The 25,445-nt window shown below is 40.1% G+C and overlaps 1 protein-coding gene across 1 annotated transcript in view; it reads left to right on the top strand.

Annotated features, from left to right (window-relative positions):
* Positions 1-18,437, top strand: part of slc28a3 (solute carrier family 28 member 3) — a 61,506-nt gene extending 43,069 nt beyond the window's left edge. The window contains exons 13-18 of the mRNA XM_003216519.4: positions 145-313; positions 2,754-2,951; positions 10,728-10,809; positions 13,690-13,788; positions 14,429-14,528; positions 15,625-18,437. Of these exons, the coding sequence (XP_003216567.4) occupies positions 145-313; positions 2,754-2,951; positions 10,728-10,809; positions 13,690-13,788; positions 14,429-14,528; positions 15,625-15,742 (766 nt within the window). The 3' untranslated portion in view covers positions 15,743-18,437. The remainder of the gene's footprint in view (positions 1-144; positions 314-2,753; positions 2,952-10,727; positions 10,810-13,689; positions 13,789-14,428; positions 14,529-15,624) is intronic.
* The last annotated feature ends 7,008 nt before the right edge of the window (positions 18,438-25,445 follow it).

Genomic DNA, 25,445 nt, shown 5'->3' with positions numbered 1-25,445 from the left:
TTGTTTTTTTCTGGATTTTGATTATCCTGATATTTTTTTAAACTACCTATTACTATAGGTGAAAGTTTTATTCATGCATTTACTTTGCTAACCAAATAAATTCCAAATAAAGATGCATATTTCATTTCTGTTTTCTTGGCAAAGGGATTCCCAAAATCTGTTGGAAGCAGCCAGCCAAGGTGCCTCTTCCTCCATCTTCCTGGTGGCAAACATCGCTGCGACTCTGATTGCTTTCCTTGCTGTGTTGGCTTTCTGTAATGCAGCCTTGTCATGGCTGGGGAACATGTTTGACTATCCGCAGCTCGACTTTGAGGTACTGGCCTATGAGGTTTTAGCTGAGACGTGGCTTTTTTTTCTCCGCATGCACATGTCATATAAACACAATATGACCTTTAATGTTTTACCCATACAAATAGAAAAGATGGCTCCAAAAAGGCAGTCAAGACAAACAATGGAGAACACAGCTAGTCAGGATATTTCTCCTGACTAGCTCTTTCTCTAACATTCACTTTTCTCTTTAAGATTCTGTTTTAGATACAATATTTAGTGCAGTTAGTGTGGCCAAACTATCTGTCAATAATAATAATAACACAATCCTTCATTATCCTTCTTTAACACAGTTTATGTTATACCCAATAATTTCACGGATATTTTCTAATTACAGAGAACCATAAAATCACTTCAGCTTTAATTGAAAGACGATGTATATTTTTCAATATGGCCTTAATTGTGCGCTTCGTTTATTTGTGCATTGACTATTTGCGAAAGATGTTTGCAAAGAAATAAAGCAAGATTTACGCAAGAGGGTTATTAATAAGTGGAGGACATTTCCTTCTCACTCTCCTCATGGCAATTAATCATTTGCATTGCTCCATTCTCCCATAACTATTGAGAGAAAGGAAGGAATTGTTTATTAATAGGGTAGGATTCTTCTTAAAGTTAAAGCGCAGGAGTCTTGCTCGTTTTATATATGCTCAAAGAATTGTGTTGCTACCTGGGCTGCAAAACAAACAGCATATTGTTTTGCAGCCCAGAAAGGATTGGGCTAGCATTTCCAGATGCTGTTTGTAGCTCTCCAGAGGTTATTTGACCATAGCTTTTATCAGAATTACTAGATAGCTATCAGGCAGAAGTGCCTAGGTGAAGCAATTAGAAAGGGAGGTATTAAGCATCCCTCTCCAACCTCTCCTTTGCCATCTAAATTGTGCCATCTCCCGTCTTTCCAGATGCAATTCATTGGACTAATGGACTTAATGATGCTCATCAGCCTAATTGGTTGATTTTGTAACCTAGCATTTTGGAGAGATCATAATTTCTCTCCACTTCACTTATTATTTCGCAAACCTCTTTCGTGATCCCCCAAAATGGGTAACTTGTGGCCCTCTAGATGTTGTTAGACTGAAACTTTCATTGTCCTTTGCCATTGGTTGCTATAGCTAAAACTGTGAAAAGTTGTATTTAGTAATACTGTGCTAATTTAGAGGGACGCTTTAGGGAAGAACTTTTCAAACTCCGTGTCACAATATATTAGTGTATCAGGTGCAGTGTATGGGTGTGTCACACAAACATAACATATCTCTGGGTCTATGTAAAATAAGCAATAAATCATATTTTAAAAAAAATTAAATGAAAGGTTTTTAAGAGATATCTTGTGTCACCATATATTTTTATTACAATTTATGTATGTGTCTGTATGCATAACCTCTGGTTTCTGAGTAAAACTGAATTGTCATGTCATGAAATGATACAAGTGTGTCACCACATGAAATATTTGGAAAGTTCTGCTTTAAGCTAATGTTCAACCTCACATGCTGCCTCAGTGTCCAAGCACTCCTGAATCCACTGAAATATCTGGCAGAAAGAATGCTTGTTAATGAATAAATAACTTCTTGAAAATAAAATAATAATAATAATAATAATAATAATAATAATCCAAACTTTTGTCTTTTACACAAATGTGAGGTCTGGTGTATTGTGTTCCAAAACTTTGTCAGTCTGGATTTGAAAGTCCCACAGTATTTTTGCGATTGCCAGTGGTAATCGGCACACTGGATGCCATGCCAAAAGGTCTCAACCGGCATTTGAAAACAATAAACATTGACAAAATCACAATCTGTCAACTGCAAAAGGCCACCTTACTTGGATTTGTGTGCATCATTTGAAAATACATCACACAGTCCTAAACTCTTGGGAAGTGTTTGTCTTGTGATTTTGTGATATGAAATCCAGCATATATATCTTGTTTGCTGTGTTATGCTGTGTTTTTGTGTCAGAATAATAATAGCAACAACAACAACAACAACAACTTTATTCTTGTATCCTGCCACCATCTCCCCATAGGGGCTCGGAGCAGCTTACACACAGCACAAAAGTGCCTTAAAACAGGGAATAAAATTAAACACAATATAAAATGCAATTAAATAAAACAAACAGACATAAAAAACACAACTTAAAGCTCAATTAAACTAGCACTCTTCTGGCAGTAAACTACTGTAAACATGGCCAGGCTGTAAACAATGGGCAAGGGAATGGGATAAGTGCAAAGGCCATTATGACTAAGCCATTTAGCCCTGATGCTAGCTCATGGAAATAATTTCGCAAGCTTCAATTACTGTAGAACATGACTCTAGATGCATCTCTGCATCTCCTCTGTCCTTTTTACTTCTTTAGGAAACCATTTTGAGAAATCCCAGTATGTGGTCTTATTTGTTTTTCATTTAATCACACTTTCTCATTTTTTCAATTTTGTGCAGATAATTTGTGCCTATGTCTTCATGCCATTTTCTTTCATCATGGGAGTCGACTGGGAAGACAGTTTTATTGTCGGTGGACTTCTAGGTTATAAGACTTTCTTCAATGAATTTGTGGCTTATGAACACCTATCTAAACTGATTCAGCTAAGGAAGAATGGAGGGGAAATGTACAGAGATGGTGTGAAACAATATTTGAGTGTGAGTATAATTTTTGATTCATAAAATCCCCCTCCATCGTTGATACAGTACAGTGCAGCAGTTAAAACTGAATTGTGAATTAGGAACAATTTTCCCATTGTACAGTTAATACTAACACCAAAATTAAGGAAGCAAATATACCACCAATATCCTTTTGCTCCTGTTATGTCTCAGTACCAAATCTAAGGAGCCCCCGATTGCGCAACGGGTTAAACCGCAGAACTGCTGAACTTGCTGACTGAAAGGTCGGCAGTTTAAATGGGGTGAGCTCCCACTGTTAGCCTCAGCTTCTGCTAACTTAGCAGTTCGAAAACATGCAAATGTGAGTAGATCAATAGGTACCACTCCAGCAGGCAGGTAATGGTGCTCCGTGCAGTCATGTCAGTCACATGACCTTGAAGGTGTCTACGGACATCGCTGGTTCTTTGGCTTAGAAATGGAGATAAGCACCAACCCCCAGAGTTGGACACAACTTGACTTAATGTCAGGGGAAAACCGTAACCTTTACCTACCAAATCTAAATTATGCAGTATAATCTGTAATATAGCAAGACGTTATGTAGGGTGGAGAAACAGCACATGGAGATTTGGGGCCCTTTCACACATGGCTAAAACCTTTGCCAAAATGGGTTAAAGTAACTTGCTTCATCCCCCAACTCAAACCCTGGACTTTCTCTTGGGGGTGGCTACATGCTATCGAGATTGAAATCAGGATAGCATGAAGCCACCTGAAGTCCCCCATTTGGGCCTCAAAACTTACAAAAAGGCCTGCCAACAGCACATGTCCCTCCCCGCAGTTCTTCTGGTGAGAGAAAATGACATGTCAGGAGGGGGAAAGAGGGAAATCCACTTCTCAGTGCATTCAAAAACAACAAATTATCCTAAGAAGTCAGGCTTGATTGAGATTAAGGGTAAAATTAAAGCTGTCATTGCTCAATACAATGAAATCATGTGATATTTAATTTGGTGATGTAGAGAAGGCCAAGAATATTGCAAAACTATAATTCTCATAATATAATTTAAATATATATATTTTACTAGCTGTGCCCTGCCACGCGTTGCTGTGGCCCATTGGAATTGCACTGAATAGCTCCGGGTTTTGGGGTTTTTTAGTTCCTGTGGAGGTTCGTGACGTGATATTTTGTGGTTTCAACCTCGAGGCATGGATGATGGATTGTGTTGTGAAATTTCGAGGTTTGGGGTGGGGTTAGTTTTGTTGTTTTGCTCGGTGCCAGGATTCCATCACTCTTTTATATATATAGATTAGATTTTCCTTATACATAAATTTAAAAACAAAAAGAAAATACAGGTGTATTTCTATAGGGTATTAAGAAAAGGGTATGGGTAAAAAAAGAGGAAGGAAACATATGTGGTGGCAATAAAAAAAAGTTGAGAAAAAAATAGATTAGGGAAAAATTATACTAGGAGTTTCAAAGTTTGGCTTCCAATCTTTCTCCTTGTGTCTATACTCCATTTATTCAATCCTATCCTTGGTATTCCTTTCTCACTTCTCCTTCTCTTTTCTCTGTTTTTCAGATGGTCTTTCTTAACTTTAATAAATTCTCTATATCATCATTTTTATTTTTATTTTCTTCTGGGTTAGATAGTCTTTCACTGGGCTCCAGTATGTTTCCCCTCTTGTCGGTCCTTGATATCTTGATAATAGGTTAGTCGATTGATCCATATTTCTCAGCTCCAATATCTTTATTTCCCATTGTTGAAGGGTTAGTATTTTCTTTAATCTCCAATTTTTTGCATACACTATTCTTACCACAGTTATTAAATAACTTAATAACATTTCTTGATTCTTCTCCAATTTCTTATTAGTTATTCCTAGTAAATAGGTTTCCGGTAACATTTCAAAATGAATATTTAATTTTTTTTTTGGGTTTCTTCGTGTATTCTTTTCCAATATTCTTTTGCTTTTTTGCACATCTACCACATATGGTAGAAGGTACCTTCTTGAGATTCACATTTCCAGCATTTTGTTTGCATATTTTTATTATATTTTCCTAATTTTTGTGGTGTGATATACTAACGGTACATCATTTAAATCCCATTTTCCTTAAGATCATATGCATACATTAATGTTAGCTTTCTGTCCCATAAGTTCTCCCATTCTTCCAATCTTATTTGTCATCTGATGTTTGTGGCCCATTTGACCACGCATTCCTTAATCTCTTCTGTTTCAGTATTCCACTCCAACAATTTTTTGTATATTTTTGTAATTACTTTCTTCTCTGAGATAGCATTGAGTCATGGCAGTTTAAGCAATATCAAACTACATTAATTGTGCAATGTATATGCAACCAACGTCAGGGAAATCCTCTTCTTTTCTTTCTTTTTTCTATTAGTTTTGCTTAACTCCTGAACTTGTTTTTCCTTCTTAAGTTCTAATATTTGTATCATAAATAAGTCTCTGGTGTTGTAGATTTCAGGATGTTTTCAACATGACATTGACAAATGAAGTTGGAACATTCCATTTTGATTGAAAGTGCCCTCAAAGGTCTCTAATACAACTAGGTACAAGTATCTCTCTCAAAGAGAGAGTACTTAGCTTCATGTCCACCTCCGCAACCTGCAACAATGAGGCTTCCTAGCTTTCAATCATTTCCTGGAAAAAATAAGCCCAGGGAGGCCTTGAAATAGTTTTCTCTGTATATGCATGGAGCAAAAGAGACATCTACAAATTGCTTCTTTACAAACATGAGGGGCAGAAATGAATGTCTAATCAACTGAAGTACTAAGATGATTTTACTAAAAGCAGGGAACAAAAGGCGGGAGAGCTGTGTTTAGTGGAGTCTGTTGCCTTGAACTAAGATGCTCTTTTTTCTTTCTTTTTTTTAAGACCAGAAAAGTTTGCCCGGAAGAAGGCAGTCTTTGCTTTGGACATTGTAAAGCTGGCACCAGAGAAAGTTTCATTAATATATATAATAAAATAAAGCAACTGTATGGTTTTATACAATGCAATAGGGTTTTGCATAGATCAGTTTTTCCAAACAGTCTCTGGCTGTTTTGGCCAGCCGCAACGGCAAAGCCTCTGCCACCATTTTTTCCAAGTGGAACGCAAAGAGGCAACTGTGCTCCCGCACAGGTTTTTCCTGTAAGCCTTACCTCTTGAGCCAATCAGAACAGAAGAAAGCCACAACATGTCTTTTAGACAAGCTGGGCCTCTATTTTTCTGTTGCAACAGGCTTCTGAGAGAGGCAAATCAGTAATCTAAATTCTCAGTGCCGCTCACAGCTCTGCAATAGCTTGGCTTGCTTTTTGACTCAAATAGCAAGCAGTTTACTTTCTATACTCTTAAGAAACTGCCACCTATTGTGTCCTTCACATGAGGCAAGCTTCAAATGTGAGGTGGAGGTATCTTACCATTTTTAAAGCCACTGTAAAATGAGGAGGCAGGAGGTGATTATGAGAAGCAAGGAACTATAACTTCAGAACTTAATGCTTGCATCTACTCTTAACAATGATTGGTCTTAAGCTGTATGGTACTCTAGTTAAAAAAAATTACAGGAACTTTTCTGTGCTTACTTATAAGGAAAAAGCATCCCAGAAAGAGCGGTTTCTTAAGTCTGGTGTTTTTAATCCATTTTTATTGAAGGATATAAGGAGAAACGATCCCAGAAAGTGTGGTTTCTTAAGCCTTTAACCCAAGTCTTATTGAAGGCTAGAAGTAGAAAAGGATGTTTCTTAAATCTGAAGCCTTAAAAATGACGGAAAGGGGAGCCAGATCTTCCTGGATCTTTTGGTTGCCAGATTGCAAATTCAGGAGGCTACCGAAAAATGGATCTGGGGATCCACCGAAATCTGGATTCTGAAAACAGAATGGGGTGTAACCAAACTGCACACACCTACCATACAAGCTTGCTTTCTTCTGCCATTTTGCAAAATGGCTAAACTTCTTAACTGAAGGTATATTGACTCGTCATTATTGGCAATCCCTTGTGTCTGAGTATGATTGCCTTCCAAATGTAGTTTCTTTGTGGTGGTTCCGTAGGTGACCTATTCTTGATCTGCATATTCTTTCACAATGAGGACATTGACTGTCCTGACAGATCTTCCTCTTTACACATTTCTCCCTTTCACCTCTTTGAATTACACAGCACTGTTGGTAACAGTTGACCTTCAGTTTGAACACTTGAGTGTTAGGGCTTCCCAGTTCTCTATGCCACAGTTTTTAAGGTTAGCTTTAAGTCCATCTTTAAATCTCTTTTCTTGTCCACCAACATACCGTTTCTGTTCTTGAGTTGAGGGTAGAGTAAATGCTTTCAGAGATTGTGATAGGGCATTTGGACAACATGGCCAGTCCAGCAAAGTTGATGGCAAAGGATCGTCCCCTCAATGCTGGTTGTCTTTGCTACTTCAGAATGCTGATATTTGTCCATCTGACTTCTGAAGAGATTTGCAGGATTTTTCAGAGGCAACACTGATAGAATTGTTCCAGAAGTTGGGTGTGACATCGGGAAATGATCCACATTATATACCTGTATAACAGGGTTTGGAGAACAATAGCTTTATAAACAAATATCTTGGTATCCCTATGAATGTCCCAATCCTCATACACTCTCTACTTCATTTGGAAAAATGCTGTACTCACAAAGCAGACAGTGTTGTATTTCAGTGTCGATGTTTTATAGAGAGGTGGCTGCCAAGGTTGTTGTCAACATTTTCTGACATTACACCATTAAGCTGTATGTACTGTACTCCAATACTCTGTGTTTAGACATGTGGTGAAAACTCACCTATATAGTTGAAATTACAAGTTGAGCATCCCTTCTCTGGAATTCTGAAAACTGAAATACTCTAAAATCCAAAACTGGCTACATGGGTAGCTAGCTAACATAGTGACACCTTTGCTTTCTGATGATTTAATGTATAAACTTTGTCCCATGCACAGAATTATTGAAAATATTGATTATTTAATTTACCTTCGGGCAAGGTGAATAAGGAGTCTATGAAACACAAATAAATTTCAAGTTTAGACTTGAGTCTCATCTCCAAGGTATCCCATTAGGTACCTACATGCAAATACAAAATGGAGAGGGAGCTGAAATCCCAAACACATCTGGTCTCAAGAATTTCAAAAAAGGGATACTCAATGTGTATTAGAATCTTAGAATAATAGTGTTAGCCATGCAAGAAAAGCACAATCAAAGCACCCTCAATGGCTGGCCATCCAGCATCTATTTAAAAGCCTCCAAAGAAGGAGCTTCCACCACACTCTGAGTCAGAGTTCCACTGCTAAGCAGCTCTTAGAGTCAGGAAGTTCTTCCTAATGTTCAGGTGGAATCTCTGTTCCTGTAATTTGAACCCACTGCTTTGAGCCCTAGTTTCCAGGGCAGCAGAAAACAAGCCTGCTCCCTGTTCCTTATGACATCCTTTCACATATTTGTACATGGCTATCATGTCTCCTCTCAATCTTCTCTTATGCAAGTTAAACTCTTTAAGACCTTTGATCAACCCTCTCCTGGGCACATTCTAGCTTGTCATTATCCTCTTTGAATTGTGGTCTCTCCTCTGGCCACCATCCAGCTTGTCAATATCTCCTATAAACTGTGGTGCCCAGAATTGGACACAGTATTCTAGGTGAGGTCTGACCAAAGCAGACTAGAGAGGCACCATGACTTTCCCTCAATTTACATACTATACTCCATTTGATGAAGCCCAAAATTCCATTGGCTTTTTAGCAGCTGCATCACACTGTTGGCTCATGTTCAACTTGGTTGTCCTCAAAGACTCCAAGATCTTTTTCACATGGACTGCTGTCAAGCCAAGCATCATCCATTCTGTATCTTTGCATTTCATTTTTTTCTGCCTTACATTTTACCATGTTGAAATTCATTTTGTTAGTTTTGGCCCAGCTCTCTAATCTATTAAGATCATTTTGAATTCTCATTTTGTCCTCCGGAATATTAGCTATCCCTCCTAATTTAATGTGATTTACAAATTTGATAATCACACCCCCTTAATCTTCACCCAAGTCATTAATAAAGATATTGAACTGTATTGGGCCAAGGACCGGACTTTTTCTATGCTAGCTATGACTGCTCCACTAGTCACCTCTTTCCAGAATGAAGTGGAACCATTGATGAGTACCCTTTGGGTTCGTTCACATAACCAATTATAGATTCACCTAATGGTAGCCTTGCCTAGCCCACATTTTACTAGTTTGTTTGCAAAAAGCTCATGAAGGGTTGCATTTCCCCTATTACCTCATCTGCTCTGTATTGCTCAGGTTGAACACCAATCTCTTTTTCAGAGAAGATGCAGACAAAGAAGGTGTTGAGCAGCTCTGCCTTTTCCCTATCTCCTGTTAGCATTTCACCACCTTCTCCATGCAGAGGCCTACTATTTCTTTTTTCTTTCTTTTTCTACTGATATAAAAACCCTTTTTATTGTTTTTAAACTCTCTGGAAAACATGAGCTAATTTTGTGCTTTAGCCTTATGAACCTTTTCCCTACATATGTTGGTTATTGATTTGAATTCCTCTTTGGCGATTTCCCCCATTTTCAATTTCTTGTGCATGTCACTTTAAAATCTTAGCTCAGTTAAAATCTCTGGACATCCATTCTGTTTGTTTTACACTTCTCCATTTTTTTCTCCTTGTTGACACTGTTTGCAATTGTTCCTTCAGTATTTCACTTTTATGAAACTCCCATCCATCATTTAGTATTCCTGTCCATGGAATCATGTTCAGTGTTTCCTTAAATTTCATGAAGCTCTCCTAAAGTCTTGAATGCATGTTTGACTTCCCTTCCTTTCACTTGTCTTTTAACAAACTCTAGGAGCACATGGTCACTCCCACCTAAGAATCTCACCACTTCCGCTCCATTGACCAGATCCTCAGTGTTGGTTAGGATCTGATCCAGAATAGCGTATCCCTTTGTTGCCTCTTCGTCTTTCTGGACAATAAAATTGTCTGCAAGGCAAGTGAGGAATTTGTTGCACTTTATACTTTTAGCAAAGATTGCTTTACAGCAAATATCAGAGTAGTTGAAGCCTTCCATTACTACTATATCTCTTCTTTCTGCATGTTTGGTCATCTGGTCAAGTAAGGCTTCATCCAATCCTTTTACCTCGGTTGGAGGTCTGTGGTAGACCCCACAACTATGGGCCCTAACAGACAGGCCCTATATCACAGGATCTTATCCCAGGTTTTCTGTTTATCCCAGATTATCTGGCAGTGCAGGCTCATATAATCCAGTTAAAAGCAGAAAACCTAGGATCAGATCCTGGGATATAGGACCTGTCTGGAAGAGCCCTGTGTCTTTTTCAGTCCTTTTTTCCCTTAATTCTTATCCAGATGCTCTCCACCTGGTTTTCAGGATTGAAGTCTTGCATCCTTTCCCAGGTGTAAATATTTTTGATTTATAATGCTACTCCACCCCCTCTCCTGTTTGGTCTATTTCTCTGAAATAATTACCTATAAAATGTTAATTGTTGGGGATGTTAAGAGATACTTAGTGATCATTTCTCAAGCCTTAGGGCAGAATGTTACTCATTACAAATTAACTTCATTCCTTTCCTTGTTTTTGAAATATAACATCATTTCACAATTGTTTACTAGAAAATGTAACTCATTACCGAAACAAGGTACCTTTTTAAAAAAAACTGCATTAGTCATTGTCCTTTAATTTTGCTCTAAAGTGTGCATTTATTATGCTTTTTGTCCATGTTAGCAAGAACGGTTGAATCCTATTTAATTAAAAAATGCAGTTCAAAGTGTTAAGTTAATGTAACTGAATAAGATGTTCTCTTGTACTTGAATTTCAGATCCGGTCAGAAACCATTGCCACTTATGCCCTGTGTGGATTTGCCAACTTTGGTTCCTTAGGAGTGGTGATTAGTGCTTTGAGTAAGAACATTATATAAATATCCTACATGGAATATAGAGGTGCTCCGGAAATCTCTGTAGATGTCAGATAAAAGATCTGCCCTTAGTTTAAGTAGGGAGAATAGCAAAAACATGAAAACATTTTATATAGTTACAAAGGTGATTTTTCCCCCCATGTCAGGAATGACTTGAGAAACTGAAAGTCACTTCTGGAGTGAGACAATTGGCCGCCTGCCAGGACGTTGCCCAGGGACACTTGGATGTTTTACCATCCTTTGGGAGGCTTCTCTCGAGTCTCTGAATGGGAAGCTGGAGCTGATAGACAGGAGCTCACCCCACTCCCCAGATTCGAAACACTGACCTTTCGGTCAGCAGTCCTGCAAGCACAAGGGTTTAACTCATTGTGCCACTGGGGGCTCCAAAGGTGAAATGAAATGTGGGGATTCCCAATGGTCCATAAGAACACATCAGCTTGACTTTGATGCCTGTTATGTATTCTGTCAAGGTCAGACGCCAGCCAATGGATGAAAATACAGTTTATTTACAGTTTAAACAACTCAAAAAATAAACAACTGTAAAAAATAAATTTACAGTTTATACAGTTTAAACAACTCAAAAAAGCTCTTAAAACAAACACAGGAACTTGCGACACTTAAACTTCAGTGTGAAAAAGACATTTAAACTGAAAAAACTCCAAAAAAACCAAACCGGAGTATAATCCAGATTATCCAGAGATATAATCCGGATTAAAACAAAACTGCTTAGATTCAGCTCAAAATTGCAGGATAACTTGGAGAAGGCAAAACAAACTACGGGCCGAATTCCCAAGGGTCCAAAATAAACAGAATCCCAACTGGGTTACAAAATAGAGTTTTAAGGCTCAAAACAAACAATGTCCCAAACCGAGCCAAACGGAGGCAGCACAAACAAACCGGTGCCGGAAACAAAGTAACGAAGGGCAAAGAGTTACTGCAGGGTCAGAAGCCAAACCAGTGGTCAGTAACGGAGCGTAACTGCAGAACCAGGAGCCAAACTGGAATTGGGAGCGAAGAGTAATTGCAGAGTCAGGAACGAAGCCAGCAGTCGGTAACGGAGCGTAAATGCAGAACCAGGAGCCAAACTGGAATTGGGAGCGAAGAGTAATTGCAGAGTCAGGAACGAAGCCAGCGGTCGGTAACGGAGAGAAGTTACAGGGTTGAGAATGAAGCCAAGCCGGAATAGGGAGCGAAGAGTAATGCCAAAACGATGTCCAGTCCAAGGTTCAAGATGAGAAGTCGTCACAGCAAAGTCCTCGTCAATGGGTTGACACAAGTAGCCAAAACGACGGAGGCAAACTAATGCAGACAGTAATCACAATGCAGTCTAAAGAAAACCCACACAGTTCCAACCCCCGTCGTAGACGTAACCCAGAATAAACTTACGTCGGTGCACAGTCTCAAGCCAGTCTTCAGGAACACAAACACGAAACCCAATGGTGCCCAACAACCACCTTGCCACACACAAGGGCCCAATGGCCAAATGCCCTCAATTTATTTACAATTCGTCTTCAGAACTTGAGCTGGGCACTGCCCTTCCCACAGGTTGTTCCCATTCCTCATCTGAGCTGAAACCACCCTGCCGACGCCCAGACCTACCCTCAGCTGTGGAACTATCCCCACTCCTCCAATTAGACCACCTTGGGTCCGATCCTGAAGGACCCCACGTTTCCTCAACGTCCCCATCACCAATGAGCCCAGTCTCCCCACCACAATCCTCTGGAGCACGTGTCCACTCCATGCCATCCTCTTCAGCCTGTGCCACATCCCCAACATCCATTTCAAGCCCCTCATCCCCTTCAAAACCCTCAAATGAATCCTCATCTGTTGATTCCTCAAATATCTCTTTAAGTCTCTTTCTCTGTAACTCCTCAAATGAGTCTTGCTCCCGAGGAGCCTTTCTTCTCTTCCTGCTACTATCAGTAGTATCATTGACCCCAGAAGGCTCATTCACAACATATTCACTGATTCTATTACTTGTTACAGTTAGTCAAAGGTCATTCCATTGTAGAAGACAAGTAAACAAAAATAAGTACATTAAATTAAATTTGTCTCCTTTCAAACTCATTTGGAACTCTAGCAGGTGCATTGACAATTCAAAAGATGAAGAACTTTAAAATCACAGAAGTTTAAAAATTGGTTTACATTTCCCTCACTGCTGTAGTAAAATTACAGCCCTATATGCAATATGCAATTTGTTATCTCGCAATAATTACAACTATATTCTATATTCCCCTGGTGGCACAGTAGGTTAAACTGCTGAGCTGCTGAACTTGCTGACTGAAAGGTTGGCGGTTTGAATCTGGCGAGCGGGGAGCTCCCGCTATTAGCCCCAGCTTCTGCCAACCTAGCCATTCGAAACATGCAAATGTGAGTAGATCAACAGGTATCACTCTGGCGGGAAGGTAACGGCGCCCCATGCAGTCATGCCAGCCACATCACCTTGGAAGTGTCTATGGACAACGCCAGCTCTTCAGCTTAGAAATGGAGATGAGCACCAACCCCTAAAGTCGGACACGACTAGACTTGATGTCAGGGGAAAACCCTTACCTTTAGCTTTATATTCTGTAGAATTCTGTCTTGAGTAGCACAAGAAAATAAAGAATAGAAATTGTATTCCTTGGCTCTGGCATTGTCTTATCACAAATGCAGAGCTATCCAAATGCTGGCCCAGCTGAGTCATAGAAGATCTTTTGGCTGCTAGGAGAAGTCCCGTCTCTGCTGCTTCAAAGATTTGGTGGTGTGGGGGGGGGGGGGGGTATCTGTCTCAAACTAAGCAATGTGTGTATGAGAGGGAAAGAGAGTATGTTGTTGGTTACTGCGTAAACATCACGCTTTAAAGCTCCTCTTCAAATGTTTTCCTCAGCTGCCTTAGCTCCCTCCAGGAAGAAAGACATTGCCAACGGGGCCTTCCGAGCCATGGTCGCTGGCACCGTGGCCTGCTTCATGACCGCTTGCGTTGCAGGTAATACAGCCTCAGACACCACACAATGGCACTGTTTTGTTTTGTCAGCTTCTGCTTTCAGCACATGGGGCTCTCTGGAGTCTGATAAATAATATATCATTGAAAGAATATGTTCATTCCATAAGATGAAAATCTGCCCCAAAAAGGCCCCCTCGAGTAAGAAAAATGGCAGGGCAGGGAGGAAAACAGGCATTGTACCTTAAAACAGCAAAGCTGTGTTACATTAAGTCAAGATTGTCCTTATTTACTTTTAATTACTGTATTTCAAAATTAATATCCAATCAATACAGAGTTTATGGTATAATATAATGTATTAGTTGGGACTATTTTAATAGTAACTCTCAAGCAACCGGATACTACATTTATCCAGCATCTTTCAGACCCCATGGGTGCAGGTTAACTGAGTCTACTGTATTAGAAAACAAGGTTCTACTCATCACTTTCAAAATTGCAGGGTTTTTTTATTTCCATTCACCAAAAATACATTGAATAAGGTTTCATGCAGAATAGGAAAAAAAATCTCTGGAAGTAATGAGAATTTCAAGGTTTTATTTTGTTTTGATTTCACCTGTATATTCCCAGGTTTGCACCCAAAAGTTACAATTATTGCTTATAGGTTGTCTTTCTGCTCTGTTTTCAGGAATTTTATCTGTGACAGAAGATCCATGCACTACTTTATTAGAAAACATGACTACCAATAGTACAGAGATGATTACATGTTGTTTAAAGCTCGTAAACAGGTAATTATAAAAGGATATTATCTCCAATTTATTGGGATCATCTATGAAATCAAATTGTTGCTCTCAATTGTGACAGGAATGTTATCTGTCGGTTTTTGTGGAGGCTCACATATATAGTATCAATTACTCCTTTTATGAATCTATAAAATAGAGGTTGATATTAACATGAGACCCCAACATTGCACTGCCTTTCTGTGGTGATGGGATTCCATTCCGAGAATATCTGTAAATTTAAAGCATGGCTCCAGCATTGGTAGGAAGAGACTTCTTCATTGCCGCAAGGGCCAGCCACTCAGCCATTTGTACAGGCAGCTTCTGCTGAAAACAGGAGTTAGTTCATGTGCTCTGACCTGAAAGAAATAACAGATTCACACTGCGCTTGTAGCATAAAATAAGGTGGGCAAGAATTTAAAATTTATCATAATTAATTTGCTACATATTTGCTTGCAATTGATAAATAAGAACCAGCATGTTTTGCAAACTTTTGAAATAGGTATATGCCCTTTTTGTAGTTTGTGAGAGTGATCATAAAAATCTCATAGGGAAGAGATTTTTAACTTTTTTTGTTCCATGAACTCCTTAGCTATTTAGGTGAAAACCATGACTGTAGCAGCAGATAATTTTATGATGCACAACATTAGCATATCACACCATAATTTGTACACACCAGGACCGTGAACTTGTGTTATCTAGCATCCAGTCAAACAATGACTGAGCGCAAGTGATTTTCAAAATATGCAGCAAATAATGTGATATGAAATTAATATTTCTGTAAATTTATACTACGACATACATTAATACATGAAGGAAATGCTAGATTTCAGTTAGAGGTCAGGGAAAATAAAGATAGCAAATTGATCTTTTTCAATCCAAGCTTATGGGCCCCTTGAAATCTTTCCACGGACCACCTTGCTAAGAACCTCTGTTATATGGGAAAACAGAGTACTATAATTCTTAGAAATTTTAAAATTATTATTTCCAAGACCTATGCAGCTAGTTGAAGAAAACCACTGGTTTTGTCCAAAAGCATTCTAATTTAATATGCTTAAAATTAATTTTGTTTTATTATTCAAATTTCTTTTCCCTTTTCCACCAGTGCAAACAGTTCGACAGAGATCTTCCTGAAAACAAACAGCAATTTAACCATGACTGGATGTTGTAAAATTCTGCACCAACCCACAATTAACTGCAGCTGGACAAATACATTATCTTAAATTAAGATGTTTTTGTGTAAGAGACAGACCTATACATTTATCTCACTGGAGGGGGTCTAAAGTTGTATCTTGTGGCAAACAAAATGCGGGGAGAGAAAATATCCCACAAGTCATGCAGCACAGCATTCTTTATTTAAGTGCATGAGTGTTAACTCACATTGTTTCTAGGAAATTATCCTCACCCAGTTGATGCTCCCAAGAGCAAAACGGCTCTTTGAAGGACTGATTTTGGCAAAGAGTTAGGTGCCTGCTCCCATTCAGCCTTCCTCTATACTTGTTTATATATTCATCGGTGACTTTTTGTTCAATCATCAACATCATCTTAAAAGCCAAGAAGAAGTTAGTTGGAACTCAATGTCATGTACTATCTGGTTTTGACACAATTGCAATCAAAAGGAACATTCCTTTCTTTATTTATTTATTTACAATAATTTTACCCCGCCTTTCTCACCCCGGAGGGGACTCAAGGCGGCTTCACAACATGGCAATAATTCAATGCCTTTTAAAAACAAAATACAAAAGTGTCAATTAGATAATAAAATATTAAAAGACAATTAAAACCATAACATTTAACTCTGACAACAGAGTAAATCATGTGATCCAAGCGCATAGTCCGGGCGGTTCCCTTTGTCAAATGCTGCACCAGATTTCCAAAGGCTTGGTCAAAGAGCCATGTCTTCACTTTTTTGTGGAAGATCAGGAGGGAGGGGGGCTGATCTAATCTCCCTGGGGAGGGAGTTCCATAGCCGAGGGAACAGCACCGAGAAGGCCCTGTCTCTTGTCCCCGCCAATCGCGTCTCCGAACATGATCTCTGTAAAACGAATTTGTGATGAAACAGTGCAGAAAATAAAATATCCCATCAACCAAAACAAAGACAAAACAAACAGTGTGGATGGTATGTAAGGAGATGGGAAACAGTAACTTTCTTATACACTAATTGGCTGTTGGCAAAGGATAGTTGAGAGTTTAGCATGATTTATCTTAGGGAAGCAAAAAACATTTTGTTGTATGGAATGAAAAGTTAAATGTTTCAAGATCTAAGTAAACTTCTGTCATATTCTTCATAGTACTATATCAAATTATTGAAACCCAAAAGACATTACCTTCCTGAATACTTGAAATTATCTACTTATGCTTGAAAACATATTCCCTGAATAAATTGTTCATTTATTTGTCTGAATTTAGGCCGAGTCATGAAACTGAAACAGCCTTAGTCGCCTTAATAGATGATCTACGCAGGGAACTAGACCGGGGGAATGTGTCCTTATTGGTTCTCTTGGACCTCTCAGCTGCCTTCAATACCATAAACCATGGTATCCTTCTGGGATGCCTCATGGGAATGGGGCTTGGAGAAACTTTTACATTGGCTCCGATCCTTCTGGATGTTGTTGGGGGACACCTGCTCAGCCCCATAGCCTTTGTCTTGTGGGGTCCTGCAGGGCTCAGTATTGTCTCCCGTGTTGTTTAACATCTACATGAAGCTGTTAGGAGAGATCATCCAGAGTTTTGGAGTTCGATGTTATCTGTATGCAGATGATGTACAACTCTTATCACTCCTTTCCACCTATTCAGGCCCTGAACCGATACTTGGGGGCTGTGATGATCTGGATGAGGGTGAACAAATTGAAATTGAATCTAGACAAGACAGAGGTACACCTGGTCAGTCGGAAGGCCGAACAGGGTATAGGGTTACAGCCTGTGCTGGATGGGGTGACACTCCCCCTGAAGACGCAGGTTCGCAGCCTGGGAGTTCTTCTGGATTCATCACTGAGCCTGGAACCCCAGGTCTCAGAAGTGGCCAGGGGAGCTTTTGCACAATTAAAACTTGTGCACCAGTTGCACCCATATCTTGAGAAGCCAGACTTGGCCATGGGGATCCATGCTCTCGTTACATCTTGAATAGACTACTGCAATGTACTGTACATGGAGTTGCTTTTAAAGACTGTTTGGAAGCTTCAAGTTGTTCAACGGCAGCCAGATTACTCACTGGGGTGGCATACAGGAAGCATACAACCCCCCTGTTACATCAGCTCCACTGGCTGCCAGTCTGCTACCGAGCACAATTCAAAATGCTGGCTTTAGCCTATAAAGCCCAAAACGGTTCCGACCCAGCTTACCTGTCCGAACGCATCTCTTTCTATGATCCACCTCAGAGGTTAAGATCATCTAGAGAGGGCCTGCTCTCGATCCCACCTCCTTCGCAGGCAAGGTTGGTGGGGACGAGAGTCAGGGTCTTCTCAGTGATGGCCCCTCGCCTATGAAACTCCCCAGCAAAATTAGATCAGCTCTCTCCCTCCTGACCTTTCAGAAAAAAGTAAAAATGTGGCTTTGGGACAAAGCTTTTGGACAATAATCTGCAGTATAATTTAAAAAATATGGAATAGTCTAATGACAATTGGAACAACTACGGATTACAGCTCTGGATTATGTGGTTTTAATTAGTTGGGATTTTTGTTTTGTTTTAATGTTGAGATTTTTTTTAACTTGTTAGTTTTAATGTATTTGTGATTTTATTGTATGTATATTTGTGACATCGAATGTGCCTTTTTGTAAGGCCGCTCTGAGTCCCCCGCAGGGTGAGAAGGGCGGGATATAAATGTGGTAAATAAATGAATAAATAATTTCTATATTAAGAGGAAAACATGTCAATGGCACAGATAATTTTGACTGACTAGTAAAAGAACACATACTTCAGCACTTGCATAATGCTTTCTTTAAGTACATATATCATTGCTGTTTGCATTCTTGGTAAAAACATGCCTATTCAGGAACTTAGTGTACTGTTTTCATAGTATGTTCAGGAACATATCCCACACAAATCCAGGGGTTGAACTGTATTATGTATTTTTCTCTAATAAGGAAATGTTGAAAGAACCAGTGAAATAACAAGGAAGACAAACTGAATACAAACATTATGTGAAGCCCTCATAAAATGTGATGAATGAGGCAGAATAGCTGTGTTATAAAATTTTCATATAAATCAGCTTTAAGAAAATAGACGAATATACATGAAATAGAGCAATAAACAGCAATATTAATTTAAATCACAATTCCTTCAATTAAAATCATCCTTAAGCAATTTACTCACAAAGCTACATCATGCCTTAGCATATCTCATTGTCTTTGGAAAGACCTGAGAAAAATATTTTTAGAAATCCCAATCTCCTAATACTTGCTTCACTATAGCAACAAAAGATGGTGGGCACTACGGGCATATTGCCTTGTGCAGTGTAATTTACTAAAGAACAGACTATGCAGGCAAGGAATAACTGAGATTAAATCAACCAGCAATATTGTATTTGTTTCTTTTAACATGCATGGCCTTCCAGATATTATTTGAACACAACTTTTACCATTCTTCACAGTAGCTATTCAGTAACAAAATTTTACTGCAGTTGGTGGTTTAACCTTCTGTGCGCTCTCTCTCTCTCTCTCTCTCTCTCTCTCTCTCTCTCTTCTATATATATATATATATATAGAAACCCCAGCCAAATATATATTAAAATACCGCAATCATTATAATCATACAACGCATTAACAAGAACTGAATCGCAATATCTCAAAAGATGACTGAAATATAAAGACATATTTTTGAAACACAAAGGGGGATCCCTAAGATTAGAAATGAGAAAAGAATTAGAAAAAGAAGGGGTCAAAGTGCAGTGGTTTTTATACCTGAGGCTAACAGAACGTTTCGGAATGGATGGTAAACAAGATTTCCTATATATATATATATATATATATATATATATATATATATATTATTTATATAAATAAATAACAGAACAGAAAGAACAATAATATGTGCTGATCTGGGCAAAACATTTGGAAGGGTAATTGACATTGACCAGTGGTAAAGTGTTTGGAAAGACATGGTGAGTTTTATGTGTTCTAGCAATCCTAAAGAAAATTGTTATAAAGTCCACTATCATTGGGATTTAACCCCACAGATGCTAGCTAAAATACATAAAACCAGAAAAGACTTATGCTGGAAATGTGAGAAAGAAAAAGGTACAATCTGTCATATGTTATGGAACTGTAAAAAAAGTTAAGAACTATTGGAAGAATAATTAATAGTATTTTACCATTAGAATTAGAATTTGCGCTGCAGTGGTATCTTCTCAACATGATAGATGTACAAATCAATAAAACCTACAAGGCGAATAATTATGTATGTAATTACAACAGCAAGGATAGTATTGGTACAAAAGGGGGAAATAACTTCTATCTATAATTGGTGATTGAAATTAAGAGAAGCCATGGAAATGGATAAATTAACTAGAATAATGAAAGGGAGCTCTCTAAGCAAGGTGTGGAAAGATTGGGAGACAAAAGAGAAATATTTTAAGGAAGATATAGTCTCTGTAAACAAAAGTAAGCATTGAGTATTTAAGTTCCTTTTTTTACCAAATGGAATATAAGAAGATTTAGGAAGAACCTCTACCTCAAAGGAAGGGAAGGGAGTAATGTCTTTGTATTTACTGTTTAATTTGATTATGTTATGTTTGTTTGGTTTGTGTGTGTCTTTTCTTCTTTGTATCTTATAGTGTTATATGTTTTTTTTCTTCTAAAAATCAGTTAAAATATATCAAAAAAGGAAGTTTTTCCTAACGTTTAGGTGGAATCTTTTTTCCTGCAATTTGAATCCATTGCTCTGTGTCCTAGTCTCCAGAGTAACATACAATAAGTTTCCCCCCCTCCTCCATGTGACATCCTTTGAAATATTTAAACATGGCTATCGTGTGCCCTCTCAGCCTTCTTTTCCCTAAGCTAAACCTACTCTCTACAGCACTTGGTTTCCAAATATTCTGTCATTTTGGTCACCCTTCTTTGAACACGTTGTTGCTTGCCAAGTGCCCAGAAGTGGGCACAATATTCCAAGGGAGATCTGACCAAAGCAGAATGGAGTTGGACTATGACTTCCCATGATCAACACTATACTCCTATTGATGCAGCCTGGAATTGCATTGGCATTCTTAGCTGCTGCATCACACTGTTGACTCATGGTTAGCTTGTGGTCTACTAAAAGATGCCTAGATTCCTTTCACGTTGACTGTTTTCTAGCCAGGTGTCACTCATCCTGTATCTGTGCATTTCATTTTTATTACCAAAGCATAGTACTGTACATTTCTTCCTGTTGAAATTCATTTTGTTAGTTTTGGCACAGCTCTCTAATCTGTAAAGGTCATTTTGGATTCTGATCCTGTCCTCTAGGGCATTAGCTATCTCTCCCAATTTGGTGTCATCTGAAAATTTGATAAGCATCTCTTCTATTTCGTCATCCAAGTTTTTTTTTCTTTTGTTTGGCTTGGTTGAACCATCATACTACTTAATTTTTAATAGGAGAAAGAAAAGACCCACAAGATATGTACATACAGCAAGCAGCATGTGGAATTGGGCCAGGTGTGGTGGGTGACTAAAGATACAGACTTTGATTATATCAGGCTGTTCCCAGCAGCTGATGGGGCATTTCTGGGTTAAATTTGCGTTGCTTGAGTGTAGCTCCTTGGGTTGGTGAGAGTCGGGCTTAGGCCCTCCGTTGTGGCAGTTGGCACGGGACTTGGATCTAGGATAGAAGGCCAAGTGTAGGTGGGCACACTGGTAAATACCAAGGTTTCCATAGTGGAACCAAGTTGGGTGTGGATTAGAAGGGTCCTGCAGAGGCAAACACATACTACACCAAAAACCTGTGGAGTGAGACGAATCGCAGTTGCGGTGGTTAAGCAGATTGTCTCAGGCAGTCATGTTGGATAACAACTCCTCTGCTACAGCATCTGCACTGGCTGCAAATTTGTTTCGGAGTCCAATTCAAGGTCCTGGCTTTGACCTTTTAAAGCCCTAAACGGTTCAGATCCAATTTACTTATCCAACTGCATCTCCTTATACCAACCGGCCCACTCGAAGATCTTCACGGGAGGTCCTGCTGTCACTTCCACCACCGTCGCAAATGCAGCTGACATCAATGAGGGAGAAGGCATTCTCGGAGGCCGTCCCAACCCTGTGAAAAACCCTCCCAAGAGAAATTAAAACTGCTCCCTCCCTGTCTAAACTTTCCTGTTTAGACAGGCCTTTAGTGAAGGAAATTAATCTGGAGTGACAGAAAACAACATACGTTATGAACAGGAGCAAAGTGCAATATATCTCAACATGATGCCACATGAATGTGAATGTACATTGTAGTTGTTTCTTTAATTTGCTTATTTTATAATGTTTATATCTATTATTGGTGTATTTTGATTGTTGTTTATATGATTTTAATATGGTGTAAGCTGCTTTGGGTCCCATGAGGGAGAAAAGCAGGATATAAATAAAGATTTATTATTATTATCATTTGAAACACAACAAGATGAGTCCACAGCAGACACTCTGCTGGCTGTCCATTGGATTACACGTCGAACACTTCCCAAGTGTCTAGGACTGTGTGATGTATTGGCGAATAATGCGCGCAGATCCCAGTAAGGTGGCCCTCTGCAGCTAGCAGGTGGTAATTTTGTCAGTGCCAATTGTGTTTAAGTGCAGGCCAAGGCCTTTAGGCACTGCACCCGGTGTGCCGATCACCACTGGGACCACCTTGACTGTCTTGTGCCAGAGTCTTTGCAATTCAATCTTTAAATCCTCATATTGTGTCAGCTTTTCCGGTTGTTTCTCTTCAATCCTGCTGTCACCTGAGATTGCAACATCGACAATCCATGCTTTGTTTTTTAACACGATCGTGAGGTCAGGAGTATTGTGCTCCAAAACTCTGTCTGTCTGAATTCGGAAGTCCCAGAGTAGCTTGACATGTTTTGTGTAACTTTTTCTGGCTTGTGATCTCACCAGTTCTTTGTCGCAGGCAGATGGTATTTGTGGCACAAGTTCCAATGAATCATCTGAGCAACGATGTTATGCCTCTGCTTGTAGTCTGTCTGTGCAATCTTCTTGCAGCAGCTGAGGATGTGATCCATTGTTTCATCTGCTTCCTTGCAGAGTCTACATTTGGGATCTGTCGTTGACTTTTCAATTTTGGCTTTGATGGCATTGGTTCTAATGGCTTGTTCTTGGACTGCCAGAATCAGGCCCTCCATCTCCTTTTTCAAGTTCCATTTGTGAGCCGCAGCCATGTTTTTTCTTTGTCAGTTTGGCTCTCAATTTTTCCCAGGAACTGTTCGTGGAGAGCCTTCTTTCGCCAATTTTCTCTTCTTCTCCTATTATTATTATTATTATTATTATTATTATTAGCATTAGCATTAGCATTAGCATTAGCATTAGCATTAGCATTATTACCTGTGCTAGACCAGTTATCAGACAACAGTGGGTGGCAGGTGGGCTGGCCAGGGACAGGACCCAGACCCATTGGCGGCCAGTCCTTGTGAGTTGTAAGCAAATAAACTGTAGCCTTTTATTTACCCAAATATTGTAATGTCAGTTGTGTATGCGTGCAAACAGAGCCAACACCCCCACCTACCTGGGGAAAATTAACCCATTGTAATATAGGCAGTAAATGTTGGAAAAATGTCATACTATGAGACTCTAAGCAGTATATGGCACACTTGGAATTTACATTCACTTACCAACATGCAGTATTTTTATAATGTTTTCATTACGCTTCAACAAAATATATACATCATCAAAAAGGACAAAGATAAAGGACAAACTTAAACCAAACAAACATAACATAATCCAATTAAATAATAAAAATAAAGACACAACTTCAGTGTCTTGTCTAAACTTCCTTCCTTCCCTTTGAGCTAGAGGTTCTTGCCAACATGTAGTCTTTTCTTCAAAGCCATGCTGGTTTGGATTTTTAGTCCAAATACTAATTCCCCCTGTCCAGAATAAATTCCTGCATGTTGTTATCTAAAGAAGATTTATTTAATTCTTAGAAAGGATTGTTATTTATCACTATGCTGTAGTCAAACTAAAGGGAACTATAATAGTGTCATAGGATTCCTAAATATCAGGGTGAACATTCAGTATGTACTTTGAGCAGATCATCCCATCCTGATTTTTCTTTGGAAAGAAGCACTAGGTGGCAGGATTTCACTACAATTATACCTTAGGAAGATAGAAGCTTGCTTTCTGTAGCAAGACCTGCTTGCCAATTTTGATCCAGAGAATGTCATCTGTGTTTTGCAGAACCTATGAAAATTAACCCTTTAAAATTTGACATTCACAATAGCAAACTGCAAAAGAAACATCCCATTCGTGGTGATCAAACAAAACTTGGCAAGTGATTTTTTTTAAGGAATTAGTCACAGTCATTCTTCTGAAACTGCCATTAAGTTGACTTCAACATGACATCCCCATAAATGAGAGACCTTCTTCACAGGTCTTGCAACTCAGGGTTATATTCCAGTCTTCATAATTTCTACTACCTTCTACCTTCCCAAATACATGTGAGCCTGTGTGCATGTGTGTGTTTACTAGAGAGTCATTTTTTCGTGTCGGGAGTGACTTGAGAAACTGCAAGTCACTTTTGCTATGAAAGAATTGGCCATCTGCAAGGACGTTGCCCAGGGGATGCCCAGATGTTTAATGTTTTTACCATCCTTGTGGGAAGCTTCTCTCATGTTCCCGCATGGGGAGCTGGAGCTGACAGAGGGAGCTCATCCGCACTCTCTCCGGATTTGAACCATCAACCTTCAGGTCAGCAACCCAACTTTCAAGTCGGCAGTCCTGCCGGCATAAGGGTTTAACCCATTGTGCCACCAGGGGCTCCTACGCCGCTTTGAATCGCACCCACGGGAGAAAAGCGGGATAGAAATGAAATAATAGTAATAATAATAATAATAATAATCATGATTTCTTCTGATATGTCCAAAGTACAACTATTTCAGCTTCATCATCTTGGCTTCTCGGGAGAATTCAGGCTTGAGTCCCTAGAAGCCAAGATGATTTTGTCTTTTTAGCAGTCCACGTGATCTATAGAACTCTCCTCTGGTACATTTCATATGGGTTGATTTTCTTCCTTTCAGGTTTCTTCATTGTCCAGCTTTCACAGTCATACATAGGAACTGGAAACAGGACCGGCCCAAGGGAATCTTCAGGGGTACGCAAAAAAAATTTTGCGCCCCCCCCACCGCGCCGCGGGAGGCGTGGTCAAATCTGGCCCTGCCTCCCACGCCACGCACGGGCGCCCTGACCCCGCCCCACGGCGTGGGGCAGCACAGGAGGCGTGGCCAGACCTGGCCCCGCCTCCTACGCTGCGTGCGGGCGCCCTGACCCCGCCCCCACGGCGTGGGCGGCTTGGCCAAGGCGTGCGCGGCAGGAGGCAAGGCCAGAGCTAGCCACGCCTCCCACTCCGCACACCCTGTCCCAGGCAGGCTGCAGCGGGAATCCGGTCCTTCCAGGCCACGGTGAAGGTCCAGCCGCGACCTGGAAGGACTGGACTCCCGCCACAGTCTGGTTGGGACAGGGTGCCCGCCGCGGGAAGCGGGGCTGGCCACGCCTCTCGCGGTGGGCACCCTGTCCCAGCCAAGCTGCAGCGGGCGTGCGCTGCGGGAGGCGTGGCCGGTCCCGCCTCCCGCGGCAGCCACCCTGTCCCTACGGCAGGCGCCGCAGGAGGCGGGGCCAGACTTGACCACGCCTCCCGCATCGCGCGGCCATGCCTCCCACAGCGCGGGAGGCAGGGCCAGGGTGCCGGAGGCGGGGCCAAGTGTGGCCACGCCTCCCAGGGGCTCGATAGCGCCCCTGGGAACATGGCGCCCAACGCGGGGGCGTGGC

Source organism: Anolis carolinensis, chromosome 2, assembly GCF_035594765.1.
Source record: "Anolis carolinensis isolate JA03-04 chromosome 2, rAnoCar3.1.pri, whole genome shotgun sequence".
NCBI classification, from domain to species: Eukaryota; Metazoa; Chordata; class Lepidosauria; order Squamata; family Dactyloidae; genus Anolis; species Anolis carolinensis.
The sequence above is the reverse complement of the archived record's forward strand: the minus strand, read 5'-3'. Positions and strand labels throughout refer to the sequence as shown.